Raw genomic sequence first — 18,881 nt, forward strand, 5'->3', positions numbered from 1 at the left:
TTACCTAGAATTTAATATCCTACAGGTTTCTTTGACACCCAAATATTGTAGGATTAGATAGGTTGTTTCGAGAAATTAGTTAGGTGCGCATAAGCTGATTTAGATGACTTAAAAAAAAAAAAAAAAAAAAAAAAAGGTGGAATCCATCCCTAAAGATATGCATCCAACCAATAATGTATCAAATAATTTTTTCCTTGTTCGATCGACTCATTTATTGTAATATGCCAAATTAGATGCAATGGTTTGCGTGTAATTGAGTTACTTTTGTGATAGAAAGTAGGACTGACAAACATTTGTGTAAATTTTAGAGATTTTAACTAAAAACGAAAATGGGTTAAAAAAAAAACTTATCTATGTATTTAACCATAAAATATATGTATAAAATTGCAACCAAACAAAGTCCCGATTATAATCATAGATCAAAGATTCATGATCTATTCTCTACCCCCTGTTGTTACCAGCAGAGAAAAGGTCATAACAAAGATGAAAATCGTCTATAATTAACCAATTTCCTAGCAAATAATAACAAATAAATAAATAATAAAAAATTTCTTGCAGTCCTATTCAACATTCTCAAAATATCATAAAGTTTTCTTGCTTAGAGCCACTTGGTCACATTACTAACCTTTTCGAACATAATGGTTGTACCTAAGAAACTTCATAAAGAAAGAATGACGAGCTCTATACCAAATTTGCTAATTTAGCTTACAACATTTCTTCAACAGCACACAGTTTTCCAAAGATTGACTGATCAAAATTTTCAAAATAATATTCTTACCATATAAAACAATGTGACCTTGAGCGATCCAGCAATATGTGGTCAATCACTATCAAATTTTGTACTCTATGTTCACCTTTATAACGTCATGATAGTACAGAAACTAATCTCATTTATTATTGAGCGCACGGTACACCAATATTATTTAAAATTGATGCAAGGTCTAACGAAATTAAAAAACTAAAAATAATTATGAAGAAAATTTTAAACAAAAGGAGTTGGTGCTATATAGCCCAACTCGACTACTATAATTATCCTGTATAGACATACTCAAATGAAGAGATAATTCTCTCTTCTTATTTCTAACCGAAGAGGGCAATTTATGTATCGATTGCTTGTACATCTATTTTGATGTTCAAACATCAAAGTTGCATAATCTAACCACAGAAAAATTAGATAAACTGCATCAACTAAATTAATGTAGAACATAAGTAAAAGATGCGACTTTCTACATAAATTCAAGAAAATTAGTGCTAGCATCATTATAAATGACAGAAATCTAATTGACTCACAGTGTGACAGCAGAGTCATCGAATATTTATGCATGATTTGAAAACTGCTCTCTCGCCCATGAAACGACAAGAACTGGAAACTTTATGAAACTGATTCCACTATGACTTGTGGGTTCTCTACAGAGTGCCTGTTCTTTCTTTATTTCCTTTTCATCCTTTCGATCATCTTACCATTTGGGTAACTACATCACAAACTGATCACATTCTCAGACTATAATCATAAAGGCAAACAATTATAGTGTTAGTGTAAACAGCCAACAAGTTACACAAAGTAACATAAAAATTAGATATCAAATAAATAAATCATTCAAACTAATGAAAAAAATTCACTAACAAAAATCATCGGACAAAGAAAGTGTAAGTTTTGAAGACAATGATAAGCCAACCAGAAAACCAACACCCAGAAATGCTAAAAATTAAAATAATGATCATAGCTAGCGAACAAGTAAAAGTTCACAGTGAATAATAGCAAAGATAAATTGAGAAGGTACAAGAAATCATTCACAAGACGGTTTCTGATTGATTTCAATACAGTTTAAGATTAATTGCGACAAATTCGCATAAGCTTGCAGTTGGGACTACTTAACTCTTCTAAAAATAAAAAGGATGACTGCACTTGAGCTACTCAACAAGTAGAACTTTTAATATCAATTACAAATGAACAGATTATTCTTTAATAAGAGAGAGAGTGGGAGGGAAAAGAAAGAAAGAAATAAAGGAAAACGGCTTGTACAGTTACAACAAGAGGATTGATTTGACAATGCATGGCAGCATGCATCATAAAAATCTGCTACCTCCATGCCAGACTATGAATTGCAAGCGTGAAGGCGTACATGCCATGTAATAAGGATTCGCTGTCAGTCATTCTTGGCCTTACCCTTTCCCTCAGTACCTTTACAGCCCTCATAGGCCGAGACAAAGAAAGTACTCTGGTTCTTCTGCAGAAATCTACATCCAAGATAAAAGTTAATCAAGCATCACCAGACTAACAAGCAACCGAAATTAATTCAATCTATTAGTTCCCATCATTCCTTCAAACGGAACATGAGATATCTAGAAAAATTGGTGTATGGTCATAAAAGTTAAGTGAAAGATGATGTAACTTATAAGGATAAAACTACAGTTCGTGAGCATGCATGTGCCAGTGTAATTTCTCACTGTTCTAACACGTTTCAAAAAGTAAACACAGTGTCAACATTTATCAGGTTTGCGATGATACTTTAGAAAGTCGAGCAACTTCTGATGTAGCCGGGTCTGTGTTTCATCTTCAATATTCACATATGCCAAAAGCTCTGGCAACTTAACTGTAAAAACAATAAATAAACTAGACAAATAAGAAATCATATAAAAAATGTGGAGTTCAGAATGAGCATTATGGAGAATTTGAAACTGATGAGTACGATTATGAGGATGTGCCTTGGCATACCAAAGAGTCGAAGCAGATGTTCTGCACCATATATAGTTGATGGAGAGACATTTTCTACGACAAATTCATGATACTGTTCACGCTCTTTATTGTACAAGAGCAGTACAGGCAATGCTTTATCAAAATAACATCGTATTCCTTTCAAGACCTCTCCCAGCGAGTCAGTAATCCTACAACGATGAAGAATAAAAAGTCAAAGTCAAGTCTAATAACTATAAGCATGAGCAATTGCTCAGATGTCATCTGAAGGACAGCACGAGGTAGGAAATGCTTGGGGCTATTCAGATATTAATTTGTAAGTGTTACATACTAGAACTGCTATGAAAGGGTGATGATTTCTATGAATTACAAACTGTTTAGAAGATCTCTATAAAGTGATATAACAGGGATAATGAAAATAATAAGAATCCAGCTTCTCCTATCATCCTTCTATAAGCCACCCTCCAAAAAATGATAAAATCACTCGCTTCCTCATCCTAAAGATTTCTCCTCATAGTGCCTCCAAGGGCTAGGGTCTTCTTCCCAAAGGAAGTTTGCCACGTCAACTTTATCTTCATAGCCTTGAACCAAACAGCACCAAAAATGCCACAAATAGTCCAGTTCCAAAAATTTATATGAACAGTTTGGATTACTGTAATTGTGAAAATAGAAGAAAACAAAACTATTAGCAATTTTCCAGGGAGTTTTCCTTGTCAACTTCAGACAACATTCAGCAATCAACCATTTAACAAATTTTATTAAGTAGATTAAAACACGTAGTTATCAATAAAAGACCAATATAAAAGGAAAATCCATAGACATTCGTATGGGAGAAAATTAATTCCAAAGCACTTGACTCTGATCAGATTCATGCCATTTTGCATTCTAGTAAGGTATAAGCTAACTTACGTGCCATCCCGCTTGGATCTGTATTCCAAGTACTTCGTCAAAATATCATCAACTGTAGGTGAGCGTGGAAGTTTGACTAGCTGGCAGAATCATCTGAAAAATCAATATGCTAACTAGACAGATGCATGGATAACTTAGAGAGTAAGTCTCTAAAACATTCATGTGACAAGAGAGTCAATTTATCAAACTAAACATTAATTTAAAATTGGACAATTGAAAATAAGTTATTATAGACCATTTAATTTGCACCACGGACAAATGGCAACTATATCCACTTTGCAAAAAAAATTTGGAACCTAACTTAATGCAAAAGAAATAAAATGGACAAGGAAGAAAATTAATCTGGAGCATAAGTTATCTGTGAACTGCAGTGTCAAATACACCCGGGGGGGGGGGGGGGGGGGTGTTGTTGTGGAGGAGCATCCACATGTCAACGTGGAATTGTCATAAGTGAACTTGAAGAATGCATAGTATAACGACAATTGTTCAGTGTAAGTGCAAGGAATATTTCTTAACCAGTTCACGTTTCACCTACCAATACCTTCTGACAGTGACAACCAAGTAGCACACTAATATTAAGAGTCCTCTTTCATAAGACAATGCAATTTTTTTTAATAGGAAACAGACCATTCATGGATATGATGAATTCAAAAACAAAATGAGTTTCCATCGAGTAATAATTACAAAAAACACCTCCACTAATTGGTGATGATAGGCTACAATTACAAAAGGAGAGAGATGGAGAACAAACAGTTGATATGTGTACCTTATCCTGCTGTGTAACAAATTCCCAATCATCAACAAGTTGCTTTCTTAGTGTTGAAGGTATTTGAATCTTGATAACTTTCTCTACGGATTGATTATCCTTTCGTAGACCACAGAACCATATTTTATCATATATAATGGCAAGAAAACGAGTGACAAGTAAATTGTGAACAATTAAAGATATGATATACACATACTATAAGCTATTGGCATTAAAAGATAAACTATATTTACACACACCCACACAACACAAGCAAAATGAACATAGATATATAGAAATTCACTATCAATTCTATCATTCATGAAGGAAAGGGAAAGAATAAACTTAAATTCCTTTTTCCTAAACTTAAACTCCTTTTTTCTAAACTCCTTTTTATTCAAGTCGATGCAAAAGATAAATGTACTCCATTGGAAAAATAGATAGTCTTCACCTTAATGCTTTGCTGTCTATTTTGCAATAAGACAATCGGAAAAAGAAAATGATGATAAATATGCCTAAAGCTAATTCTATGAAATCGGGATACGAAAGATCCAAAAACGTAACTTAAGTTTCTTGGTTTTCAATCAATAGAATGATGAAGCTAAAAGTAAACTTGTTATATACATTTAGCTTGATCAAATTTATACCGAAACACTTGCTTACAAAATTAGAACAACTTTGGATCACCATTCATGATATAAAACCAACCTTGGTGCCTGAGTCATTCTTTCGTTTCTTCCCCTTTGGTGCTGCAACAAATATCAACAAAACAATAGAAGTATTACGAGCAAATAATTATAATCACAAAAGGGGGAAATTTGACATTGTAATTAATCGTAGGAACAATTTACACATGCCTACGGGTAAAGGGAACAAAAAATTTAATAAGGCTAGTTTTAACAAATAATTTTCAGAATATTGTATATAAAATTTTTAATTTTAATGAATAAGGAGGGTGATTATGATAGGAATCGAGATAGTACTTATTCAATTCAAGGAAACTTGCCCTAGGGCAAAATACAGTCACTCTTCCTCCCACTCTCGAGAAGAACCAACTTCCACATGAAAACCAGAATACCCCTCCCTACTAACATCCCACTACATATATCCTACACATCTCACTCTCTAACTGCGGTCCCCTCCCCTTTCCTTTTGGACGACCCCCCTCTCTCACCAACATGTACATTTCCCTTTTCACCCTTATGTTGGTACTGAAATAATAGGAGGCCTAACAGATAACCCCTCCACCCAAAGTGTGTGGCCACTCGCCAATAAAAGAAAAGTGGCCCCAAAAGACGTTTCTTCAATTTGTGGACTGAATATATGTTAGTAGTTCAAAAGTCTTGAGATGAAAAAACACATTCATCTTCAACCTTGATGAGTGACTGTAGAGTTTTAAGAGATGCTAGATTGAGATTCAGGCTGTCCTCGCCCTAATCAGGTAAAACGTCCATTTCAAATGGGTCCTCCAATCAAGGTACTAAAGCAGGTACAGTCTTCAGGTCATGCCAGTGTGATATTCTAAAAAATTTCCAACATTTAGCCTAAAACTACATTCACTATACTCATCATGCAAAGAGGCACCTTTGGGATCAAATAAAAAATAATAATACTTCATTGTTTAAGCAACACGGTGAAAGGTAGTTGAACTAAAACTAAGACCAATCTAGAATGATTTCGAGAAAGTGTAAAAATAAACAATACCATTGTTCTTGTGGTCCTCTTTCTCCACTCTTGCATCTACAAGGAAACAAATTTCATTAAGTTAATTAGGAAATGAAGACAGGATTAATATCACCATTGATGACCAGTGGTCGAAGCTTTAGCTGACTCACATGAAAAACCTTAAAAGTATCAATACTTCACATCACATTTTTCTAACAGAGATTGATGCATGAGAAAAAGCAGAAATTATTCATAATTAAACTTTAGGCAGATGCATAGAAGAAAAATAAAGATTCCAAGTAGACAATAGGATTTGTGCATAAAAATATCTAAAGTTGTAATCAATAGAATTATTGGAATATGGTGCTTTAGCCCTAAGGACATTTTTGTCATTTTACTTTATGCCTACTTAATTAGGGTTTCTCCTCATATATAAATTGATTGGGGTCTCTTGTAAGTGTGACATTAAAATAATAAAAACTTCTCTATCATGGTTTTTTTCTCCCTATGTTAGGGTTTTCCATGTAAGCCTTGTCTATTCTCTTCTCCTTTCTCTTTACTTTTCAATATGGTATCAGAGCAAGGTGATGAAACCCTAACCCCGATAGAAGAAATTCAGTCATCAACCTTGGTAGGTGATGGAATAACGGCAGAAGCGACCAATATAGCCATGATCCAGGCTGCCATGGATCAGTATCTCCGGACGGTCCTAAACCCAATGATGGGAGGCCAGACGTCGAGCGGCTTCAACCTAGGAATCGCGCCACCGGTCGTCCAGGGAGCCGCACCATTGAGCAGCTTCGGTCCGATAGCTGAACTACAGATCGCCTAGACGCTGAGCGAATTTGTTCCAGCGTCACACCACGGATCTCCCAACCGCAGCAACCATCTGGCGGTTCTATTCCAGACGAGTCGAATCAACCAATCGGATCCCTTCTCGTGTCCAGCAGCCAGCCGATCGCACCCAACAACACTGAGCCGTACTCGTGTTACCCAATTGCGGCTTCATCTGGCAACAACGTCGAGCGTTGTGGATAGTACCCAACGTCACCGATCAACCTATCCTTCAACGCCCCTCCGGTTGCACCTGTTCAGGAGCAATATCTCTCGCACGTGTATCCTGTTCAACCTCGGTATCGAATGGGTGACTCCATGGGAGAGAATTCCATCCCAATCTCCTATAGACAGAAACATCCAACATCAGAATCCTATGAGGAGTTCCAACAACAATAGGCAAGTCTCCAACATCAGATGATAGCTTTTTGGGGCGTAACTGAATGGCCATGAGTGTTCCAGTCTTCCAATCTATTCAGAAAACCCGGTAACAGTTTTTCCTACTTTACCTACTGCGAATATTTTATCTGGGACTATAGGGAACTCTGCAGGGATGATCACAAGAGAGAAGCTGAATGGCCAGAATTACTTTTCCTGGTCCCAAACCGTTAAAATGGTCCTTGAAGGGCGTCATAAATTTGGGTACTTGACCGGAGAAATACCGCGACCAAGCCCTGGGATCCCTAAGAGCGTGTCTGGGAAGAAGAGGATTCGTTACTTCGCTCGATGTTGATCAGCAACATGGAACCTCAGATTGGAAAACCCCTACTCTATTCAGCCACTGCACGGGATATTTGGGATGCGGTCCAAAGGTTATATTCTAAAAGACAGAACGCATCACGTCTGTATACTCTATGTAAACAGGTCCATGAGTGCAAACAAGAGAGCATGGATGTAATGTCATACTTCAACAAGATGTCCTTATTATGGCAGGAGATGGATTTGTGTTGAAATATCATCTGGAATTGCTCACATGATGGAATTCAGTATTCGAAGATAGAAGAGATTGATCGTGTTCACGACTTCCTTGCGGGATTGCATCCAAAATTTGACACGGTTCGGAGTCGAATTCTAGGGCAAAAGCCGATACCGTCTCTCATGGAGGTCTGCTCTGAGGTCCGGTTGGAGGGAGATAGATCGAATGCTATGAATGGCTCTGCTGTTACCACTATGGAGTCGGCTGCTTTTGGGGTGAAATCCTCTGGATCGGACTTCGACAAGCAGAATGGCAAAACACCTATGATATGTGAACATTGCAAAAAGTCGTGGCACACAAAGGACTCGACTACTTTTGGGGTGAAATCCTCTGGATTGGACTGTGACAAGCAGAATGGCAAAACACCTATGATATGTGAACATTGCAAAAAGTCGTGGCACACAAAGGACTAATGTTGGAAACTACATGGTCGGCCTCCCAATGGGAAACATCGCCCTCCGAATGACAAGTTGAAGTCTGCCTGGGCTCTTGTGAGTGAATCTGTTGAGGCCGCACAACCTTAGGTGACCAACCCGGGTGACTCAGGTACCATAGGGATTGGAACAATCGTTCAGTCAGAAACCCCTCAATCCTTTAGTTTCTTTGTTAAAGGGAATGAAATATGGATTCTAGATTCAGGAGTGATCGATCATTTGACTGGCTCATCTGATCGATTCCTCTCATATTGTCCAAGTGCTGGAAATGAGAGGATTTGAATTGCAGATGGGTCCTTCGCTCCTGTTACAGGAAAAGGCCGTTTGTCCCTGTTTCAGGGATTAGTCTTACAAAATGTGCTACATGTGCCGAAGATTTCTTACAATCTGTTGTCTATCAGTAAAATAACAAAAGAATTGAATTGTAGAGTCATCTTCTCACCAAATGCTGCTTTGTTTTGGGACTTGAGCTCGAGGACGACGATTGATACTACCCGATATGACAGAGCCCTCTATTTCCTTTCTGATGATGTTTCCTCTAGAAATTTGTTTAGGACTAGTCTTTTGTCGTCATTTCCTATTTCTAAAAAGGATTATTTATTGTGGGATTTTCGCCTTGGACATCCAAGCTTTCAATATATGAAATATTTGTTTCCCCATTTATTCCATAATGTGAATGTTTCTTCTCTATCTTGTGATGTCTGGGTACGTGCAAAACAGCCTCGTGTTACCTTTGTTTCATTGCCTTATAAGCCTACCCAGCCTTTCCACCTGATCCACAGTGACGTTTAGGGCCCTTCAAACATCTCTACTTTGTCCGGTAAATGGTGGTTTGCCACGTTTATTGATGATCATACTCGACTTACATGGGTGTATCTCCTTACTTACAAGTCAAAGGTCATGTCTATCTTCCAACAATTTTACTCCACAGTCTTAACTCAGTTTGATACAAAGATTGTCATTCTTCGGAGTGACAATAGACGTGAGTTTGTCAACCATACCCTCTGGGAATTCCTGACTTCAAAAGGGATTGTCCATTAAAATTCTTGTGCTTACACTCTGCAACAAAATGAGGTGGCTGAATGGAAAAATCACCATTTCATTGAAGTTTCTCGATCTCTGATGATTCCTACGTCTCTTCCATCGTATTTATGGGGAGATGCTATTCTCACTGCAGCTCACCTCATTAATACGATGCCCTCACGCGTTCTTAAATTTCAAACACCTCTTGAGTGTTTTAAAGAGTTCTGTCTGTCCACACGTCTTATTCCTGAGGTTTCTCTTCGTGTGTTTGGGTGTACAACCTTCGTTCATACTCACGGCCCTCACCAAACTAATTTTGTCCCACAAGTTCAAAAGTGTGTATTTGTCGGGTATCCTCTTCATCAGTGGGGTTACAAATGTTTTCACCCATTCTCCAAGAAGTACTTTTTCACCGTTCCTTGAAGATAAACCCTTTTTTCCCGTTAGTCCTCTTCAGTGGGAGACCACTAGCGAAGAGACTAACATTTCCACATACTCCATACCTATTGATTTCAATCCTGAACCTAGTCCAGATACAAATGTTTCTGTTCTCCCTACTAAATAGGCGCCTTGGATAGCATACTATAGGAAGAATCTTAGAAAGGAAACCCCTGTTGTTCCATCGGAAGCTGTCCAAGAATTGGAACCAGCACCAGCTCAAGTTCAAGATCCTGTTGTTTTAGATAGTGTTCTTGAATGAAAGACTGGATGTGTAGAAGATGGTGAGACGAGCTCAGAAAAGGTTGAAACTACAGATGATAATGAGTTGCTGGAAGATCTTTAGGAGAATGAGAACCTGCTACAAGAGATTGAGCAGAGTCAGTGTTCTGATACTGGAAAGAGGCTGAAAAAACTGGCGATTATGATACCACTCTTGATATGCCAATCGCTCTACGGAAAGGGACCAGGTCATGCACCAAGTATCCTATGCATAGCTTTCTAACCTATAGTAATTTGTCTCCTGGTTTTAAAGCCTTCACTACCTAACTGGATGCTCTAGCAATACCTACTAGTGTGTGCACAACCATGGAAGTTCTCGAGTGGAAAGTGGCAGTTATGGAAGAAATGAGAGCCCTTAAAGCAAATAGAACTTGGGATCTGGTGGCCTCCCTAAAGGTCACAAAACAGTTGGGTGCAAATAGGTGTTCACAGTGAAGTATAAATCTAATGGAATGCTCGAAAGATACAAGGCCAGGTTAGTAGCTAAAGGATTCACTCAAACGTACGGGATTGACTATTCAGAAACTTTTTCTCCAGTAGCTAAGCTCAATACGATCCAAGTTCTTCTATCTGTTGTCGTGAATCAGGACTAACCTCTACATCGACTGGATGTAAAATATGCCTTCCTGGATGGTAAGTTAGAAGAAGAGGTCTACATGAGTCCCCCTCCGGGTTTCAAAGCAAAGTTTGGAAACCATGTTTGCAAACTCAAAAAGTCCTTATATGGGTTAAAACAGTCCTCAAGAGCATAGTTCGATAGATTCACGATGTTTGTTAAATTACAAGGGTTTGTTCAAGGGCATTATGATCATACCCTGTTCACCAAAAGATCATTATCAAGGAAGATTGTTGTTCTGGTTGTTTACGTTGACGATATCATTTTGTCAGGTGATGATACGACAGAGATTGTTAAGTTGAAACAGAGGATGACAGGCGAATTTGAGATATTTTCTTGGGATGGAAGTGGCGAGATTGAAAGCAGGAATATCCTTGTCTCAACGAAAATATACGCTGGACTTGTCAAAGGAAACAGGAATGACTGGATGTAAACCTGTGACACTCCTATTGAAGTCTAGCAAACTGAGAAATACTACGGAGGGAGTTCCTATAAATAAAGAGAGGTATCAACGCCTTGTAGGAAAATTGATTTACCTATCTCATACTCATATGCTGTGAGTATGGTGAGTCAGTTCATGCAGAGTCCATGTGAGGAACATATGGAAGCGATAACTCGAATTCTGAGATATTTGAAATTCACCCAAGAAAAGGGCTTAGTTTTCAGAAAACATGACAAACGGAGCATCGAAGCGTATACTGACTCAGATTGGACAGGATCCGTGACCGATAGAAAGTCGACCTCGAGATATTTTACCTTTGTATGGGGAAATTTGGTTACCTAGTGGAGTAAGAAACAAGGTGTAGTTGCTAGGAGTAGTGCTGAGGTGGAGTATAGAGCTATGAGTCTGGGAGTGTGAAGAAATATGGTTACAGAAGGTTTTATCTAATCTTCACCAGGACAGTCCTGGTCCCATTAAACTGTATTGTGATAATAAGGCTGCCATCAGTATTGCCAACAATCCTGTGCAACACGATAGAACCAAACATGTTGAGATTGACAGACACTTTATTAAAGAGAAGTTAGACCACGGGGTTATTTGTATTCCCTACGTTCCTTCCGGTCAACAGGTCGCAGATGTTCTCACCAAAGGATTATCGAGACAGACCTATGGTGCCTTTAGCCCTAAGGGCATTTTTGTCTTTTTTACTTTATAACCCAGTTGAATACAACAATTCAATGAAGAAGTTCTTCGTTTATCTTCATACTTCTCCCTCTAATCTTCTTCTTCTTCTTCTTTGATCAATACAAGTCCATTTTTTATTGCATTTTATTGACTATTTTACTTCAACATCTTAGATGTTTTTTGTATTGTATTTCAGTGTTTGTTTTGCATTTTGTATTATTGTTATTTAACTTGTATGCTAAATTTATCTATATCCTAAACTTTTCCTTAAGAAAAAGAAAACATATCTTCAACGTATCAGTATCCTAGTTTTATAGAAATTGGTGCATCACCGTATCCTATTGTATCTATATCTCGTATCAATATCCGTGTCTATGCTAGCCAGTGCTTATATGGGGAAAAGAAGTTTTGACCCCAAAAGTAGAGGGCTTGGAGTTTAAAGTGAATCTCTTCAAAAGTTACTCGATCCTTCAGAACAGTAAACCAAATTGAAAGGTAAGAACCCTATGGGACAAAGGTAGCCCACATTGCCTTGGTTCCTAACAATACCCCATCTCAGAAAAGCTGATGTCCCAGCTACAAGACCAATGGTACTTCACTCGAAAACACCCGGTTAGAATCTCTACCAATGCTCTTCTCCAGAATGTTGACAACTGGCTTTGACACCATTGTTAGGTACTTAAGCACCTTGGAGAACTACACCCCAAAAGCTAGCTATTGAGGTGAGAGAGCCAAGCCACTTAAGTACCACATAGGTCATCCCGTTCTAACCGATGTGGTTAAAATGTAGCCCATACTATCTTGGTTCCTGACAGAGATCAAGTTTAAAGTCAGAAAGAAGAAAATGAAATCAAAGTGTTAAAGTGGGAGATCAAAAATGTCTCCCAAAGTCCACACACTACTCACAAAAGCGACTTAATTGAAGTCAACATGAGCATAGGTCAACGGTTAAGGTACCTTTAGGAGGCCACAAGTTCAAATTCTCCTACCCAATGGAATATGGTTCTGGATAACTTCCAGAATGTTTTGGGCCTCTGCATACACCTTAAATAAATCTCAGACACAAGAAATATTAGGAATTTGAAGGCTGTCCTAAATTCCCCCTCCACCAGCACAACAAATAATAATATAACCAAAGGAAGAAAGTGAGGGAGATCGAGATTTATGAAAATTCACCATTGAATTGGACTACACTCTGCAAGTTCGCCAACCCTTTTAGGCATGTCTGAGAGTGATTCTGAATGGTTAAAATCACTTTTGACATTTTCAAAATCACTCTAAAACATGTTTTTAACCATTCAAATCAATTGATTAAAGACATGTTTCATAGTGATTTTGAACATGACAAAAGTGATTTTAATTATTTTAAAATCACTCCAAAATATGCACTTACCCCTTTCTCTATTTTATCTCAAACACAAGCCCCAACCCTCACAAGATGTTCTCTGCATCCTACAATGCTACCCACATTTCTCCAAGAAATAAAAGCATTAAAATGACATAGGACAACATTCTATCGAGTTTTGCACCGCAGCAAAAACCAACTCCCACCGTGACAGTGTGCAAAATGCACCGAAATACTAAAGGGGCCAGTTTGGTGCTGCAAAGCTACCCACTACCTCTGGAAAATGCCGTTAATATTCTTGATTCTAGATATATTGTTAATCTTTTTAGCATCACCATCACGTCAATGTTTGGTTTTTTAATATATATTTTTAAAATTCAAAACTATCTAACAACAAAGCATGTTGATTAGATCAAAATTAAAAGGGCAGGAAGATTGTATCCAGGATCATCAGATATTGATGATACCTTCATTGTCCACTATAATACACCAAGTTCCTATATGTACCAATTTGTACCAATCCAGTTCTCCTCCCAAAACAAATATGCCAGAAGATGATCCACAAGCTTCCCCTCTCTGTCTAATACAGAAATGATTCTAACTGACAAAATCCCATGGACCCCGCACAAGTAACCGCTCGCATCCCGCACAAGTAACTGCTCTTACTCCTCACCAATTACATCATTTTTCTCATCTCTTTTCTCTTTCCTATTCCTTCTAGTGTATACTTCAGTAATTTGGGGTCTATCAAGAACCAAAGAATGGATTTTCTATGGATACTGTGGGTAAAAAGAAATCGTAGAATCTTTAATGGAAAGGGAGAGGAACTACTCGTATATTTTTTTTTAAGTATAATTACACTGGAACTATTCATGTTTATTTAATATATTTTTTCAATTACTCTCCTAGTGATATCTGTACCTGAGAGGAATGCTTCTAAAAGATTTTATAGACCTTAAATTCCATCCTAAAGCGGTAGTGCTCAAACCCAAGTCTTAGAGATACAATGCACAACAACAAACAATTAGATGATAACATGTTAAAACGACTCATCCAAACATGTGTAATCATGCAGGAAGAAAAAAAAAATACAAAATAGTTGTTACTAACAAGAAGATGGGTAGAGAAAACATATATTCATGCGTAACCAAGTGACAAGGGGAGTTACTCATCGTTTCATGAGCTGGTGCCTCATTATCCTCATACCTACCTTTTAGACAATTTTAATCACATTCAGAATCATGTTAACAAAGTAAGAGATGCATGGAAAGATCAATACAATGTCAAATATGTTGGTTCTGGACTCATAATTTGGTACAACTAGGAATTTGGAAACTACCAATTGAATTTTTCGGCTTTGCTTGTGCAGAACGTCCAGACTTTGAGCTCTTTTCTACATACCCTTTCTCAAGGGCTCGCTGCTTCAAACGGTTTTCGTCAGTACATTTCATCAGCCGATCTACGCTTACCCATTCGTCCCAACTGTTAGCAAGATGTGCATTGTAACAACTTTTGTATTGCTTTTATAGAAATTACATAACTGTCGTAAAAAGATGGTAGACGTTCAACCAAAGCTAATAATTTCTATAGTGTTTTCTAAAAAGAACATTCTTGAAAAGAAAAATGCAACCAACTGTAGGAAAATTCTAAAGCATTCTCAGCAGACGATGTCTAAGAGGTTACCAGTATTGCAATGGATAAGAACACAACTTAAATGTTTCTCAAACCAGTTGATCAAGAAAAGGCTTTAAAATGTGAAGGTGGGAGATGAAGTAACTAATACAAGAAAAACTTGAGAGCTAAGACTTCCATTTTTAAATATATATATATATATATATATACATATATTTTTACCAAAAACTGGAAACAGAAACAAAGGTAACACCCTGCACCCAACTCTATTAATTGGGTCTGATGCCATGCTAAGTAAAACAGATACAGATGTAAAATGTGGAAATGCTCAAATTAAATGACGAAAAGTTTTGTATTGTATTTTGTACCATTGTCATCAACTTGACATTTTATGATTTTTCGTGGATTTAGTGGATTACATTTAATAATGTAAAATTTACCTATATGCTAGATTTTTTTAAGAAAAAAGTATATCTTCGACGTATCAGTATCCTAGTTATTTAAAAATCGACGATTGCCGTATCTTATTGTATTCATATCCGTACTTGTATCCGTGCCTATGCTTCATAGACAAAAACTAATAACATCAGATTGGAAAATAATCATTATTATGTATTAATAAAGCACAAGCTTCCTCTGAGCTTAAAATTGTTTAATGCACACGGAATCATGCATCAATAAGCAGTGCAAAAAAGAAGGATTTACAAAAGGCCCTCATTCTTCATATAGTCATATGTTATAATACGAAGTATGTTAACCAATGATTCCATTTTGGAAATATATCTACAGGAAATAAATATGGGAAACAGAAGGTTTCAAGTTCATTATCAATTCCCCTTGAAGAGATTATTTGATGATAGATATGAAAATTTCAAACTAACCACCAAAATTGCTGGGGTAAAACTCTTAGGTTTGAGAAAATCAGAATACATAATTCTATTCAATAAAGATATGAATATATACAAGTGTACAAGAGTGACCAAAGAAGGAAAGCATAGAAAAGGAAAATATAACAAGATATTAACAATAATGAAAAACCTTAACAATAAAACTATAACGCTCCCCCTCAAGTTGGAGCATATATATTAATCATGCCCAACTTGTTACATAGATAATCTATATGTGTTCTATTCAATGCTTCCGTAAAGATATCTCCTAATTGTTTTCCAATCTACACATATCCTGTAAATACCAAACCTTGTTGAATTTTCTCACGTACAAAATGACAATCAACTTTAATATGTTTAGTCCTTTCATGAAATACTGGATTAGACACGACATGAAGTGTTGCTTGATTATCACACCACAATTTTGTCGGTGTGGTGATTTCAAATCCCAACTCAACAAGAAGTTGATATATCCAAATCAATTCACATACAGACTATGCCATTGCTCTACATTCTGATTCCGCACTTGAACGTGACATCACATTTTGCTTCTTACTCTTCCAAGAAATCAAATTACCACTAACAAAAATACAATAACCTGAAATTGATCTTGTCTTCTTTTGATCACACCCAATCGGCGTCTGAGAAACATTCAATATTAGTATGACCATAATTCTTATATAATAAACCACGTCCGGGAACAGCCTTCAGATAACACATAATCTGTTCCAATACAGCCCAATGATCAACTGTAGGGCATGACATGTGCTGACTCACAATACTCATCGAATAGGCTATGTCGGGTCGAGTCACTGTAAGGTAATTTAGTTTTTCCACTAACCTCCTATATCTTTTAGGATCTTTTAACAATTCTCCATCTTTTATGAGTTGTAAGTTGGGCATCATTGGGGTACTACATGTAGCCCTTAGCTTTCCTGTTTCAGTCAACAAGTCAAGCACATATTTTCTCTGTGATGATAGTGTTGAAATATATTGAATTAGCCCTAAGGGCGTTTTTGTAGTTTACTCTATATTTGCTAAATTAGGGTTTCCCCTCATCCTATTTATATCTGAGGTTGGGGTCTCTTGTAAGCATGACATTAAAATAATAAAACCTTTTCTATCGTGGTTTTTCTTCCCTCAATTAGGGTTTTCCACGTAAACTCCTTGTGTTGTTTCTTTCCTTTCTATTTCAATATGGTATCAGAGCAAAGTAATGAAACCTTAGCCCCGATAGAAGAAACTCAGTCATCAAACTTGATAGGTGAAGGTACACTGGCAGACACGACTAATGTGGCTGTGATTCAAGCAGCCGTTAATAGATATCTCCGAACCATCTTAAACCCAGTGCAACCCGACCCATCTGGAGCCCTGCTGCCAGACTTCAACAACCCAGTCGGCGCGCACCTTGGACAGCTTCAATCGCCAAGCATCACCAACCCAGTCGGCGCACATCTCGGACCTCAGATTCGTCTTGGATCGCGATCAACACAGAGCTCTGGTGGATTCGCTCCAGCCGGCGCGCCGAACATCTCCCAGACGCAGCGTACCAGCCCGTTCCAGCCGAACATCGTCGACAGGGGTCCTTCGACTTCACACACGATCGGGTTTTCTCCAGACAGCCGTGGGTTCGCTCCAGCTGCCGGGTCGAGTTAGATCGGCACGTTTTCTTCAACCTCGCAGCCGATCGTCGAGCCCTCTGTCCGTTACCCACCGTCGCAGCCGTCTTGGGAAGCAACGCCGATCATGGGTCGCCGTATTTTGCGTAGGTGGAACTCCGATAGTAGCCTCCTCACAGTACCATGGTGGACAACCCCTTCCTCATGTGTACCTAGTTCAACCTTAGTTTCGAATTGGCGATTCCGTTGAAGAAAATTCCATGACCTATAAGACAGAAACACCCATATCTGAATCTCATGGGTAACTCCAACAACAATTGGTCAGTCTTCAACAATAGATGGCCGCTCTTGGAGCCAAATTGAATGGCCATGATTCTTCCCCGATTTATTCAGAAAATCCGGTATCAAGTTTCCTACTCTTTCTACTACTAATCTTTTTATCTGGGACTATAGGAAAACCCTGCAGGAATGATCACGAGAGAGAAGCTGAATGGACAAAATTACTTCTTTTGGTCCAAACAATTAAAATGGTTCTTGAGGGACGCCATAAGTTTGGATACTTGACTGGAGAGATACCACGACCGAATCCTGGGGATCTTTAAGAGCGTGTTTGGAAGGCAGAGAATTTATTGCTCCGCTCGATGTTGATAAGTGACATGGAACATAGATTGGGAAACTGTTACTCTATTCAGCCACTGCCCGAGATATTTGGGATGCAGTCCAACAGTTATATTCGAGGCGTTAGAACGCATCCCACCTGTATACTCTAGTAAACAGGTTCATGAATGCAAACAAGGGAGCATAGATGTACGTCATACTTCAACAAGATGTCTTTGTTATGGCAAGAAATGGATCTATCTCGAGAGATCATCTGGAATTACCCGCAAGATGAAATTCAGTACTCGAAGATAGAAGGGGTTGAGCGTTGTGTATGATTTTCTTGCGGGGTTGCACCCCAAATTTGATACAGTTAGAGTCGAATACTAGGGCAGAAACCAATCCGTCTCTCATGGAGGTTTGTTCAGAGGTTTGATTGGAAGAGGGTAGATTAAGTGCAATGAATAGGTCTAGTGTTACCACTATAGAGTCAGCTGCCTTTGGGGTGAAATCCGCTGGATCTGATGGTGACAAGTAGAATAGTAAAACACCCCCAGTATGTGAGCATTGCAAAAAACAGTGGCACACGAAGGATCAGTGTTGGAAACTGCATGGTCGACCTCCAAATGGTAAACGTCGCCCTCCAAATGACAAGTCGAAATCTGGTCGTGCTCTAGTGAGTGAATCGTTGAGGGGGGCACACAGCCTCCAGTGACCAACCTGGGTGATTCAGGTACCATAGAGATCGGAACAGTTGCTCAATCAGGTAACCCTCAATCTTTTAGTTTCCTTGTTGAAGGGAATGAGTTATGGATTCTAGATTCAGGAGTGACTGATCACTTGACTGGCTCATCCGATCAATTTCTCTTGTACTATCCAAGCGCTGGAAATGAGAGGATTCAAATTACGGATGGGTCCTTTGCTCCTGTTGCTGTTATCAATAAGTAAAATAACAAAAGATTTGAATTGTAGAGTTGTCTTCTCACCAGATGCTGCTTTATTTCAGGACTTGAGCTCGGGGAAGACGATTAGCACTACCCGATATGACAGAGGCCTCT

At 38.1% G+C, this 18,881-nt stretch overlaps 1 protein-coding gene across 1 annotated transcript in view; it reads right to left on the reverse strand.

The window, feature by feature from the left end:
• Positions 1 to 1,784: 1,784 nt before the first annotated feature.
• LOC120073109 (protein MRG1) overlaps positions 1,785 to 18,881 on the reverse strand; it is a 30,495-nt gene continuing 13,398 nt past the window's right edge. The window contains exons 4-11 of the mRNA XM_039025731.1: positions 14,428 to 14,570; positions 6,054 to 6,089; positions 5,058 to 5,098; positions 4,371 to 4,469; positions 3,605 to 3,684; positions 2,717 to 2,886; positions 2,510 to 2,594; positions 1,785 to 2,238 (exon numbers count right to left, since the gene is read on the reverse strand). Coding sequence (XP_038881659.1) covers positions 2,148 to 2,238; positions 2,510 to 2,594; positions 2,717 to 2,886; positions 3,605 to 3,684; positions 4,371 to 4,469; positions 5,058 to 5,098; positions 6,054 to 6,089; positions 14,428 to 14,570 — 745 coding nt within the window. The 3' untranslated portion in view covers positions 1,785 to 2,147. The remainder of the gene's footprint in view (positions 2,239 to 2,509; positions 2,595 to 2,716; positions 2,887 to 3,604; positions 3,685 to 4,370; positions 4,470 to 5,057; positions 5,099 to 6,053; positions 6,090 to 14,427; positions 14,571 to 18,881) is intronic.

The sequence above is a fragment of the Benincasa hispida genome, chromosome 3 (genome assembly GCF_009727055.1).
Source record: "Benincasa hispida cultivar B227 chromosome 3, ASM972705v1, whole genome shotgun sequence".
NCBI classification, from domain to species: domain Eukaryota; kingdom Viridiplantae; phylum Streptophyta; class Magnoliopsida; order Cucurbitales; family Cucurbitaceae; genus Benincasa; species Benincasa hispida.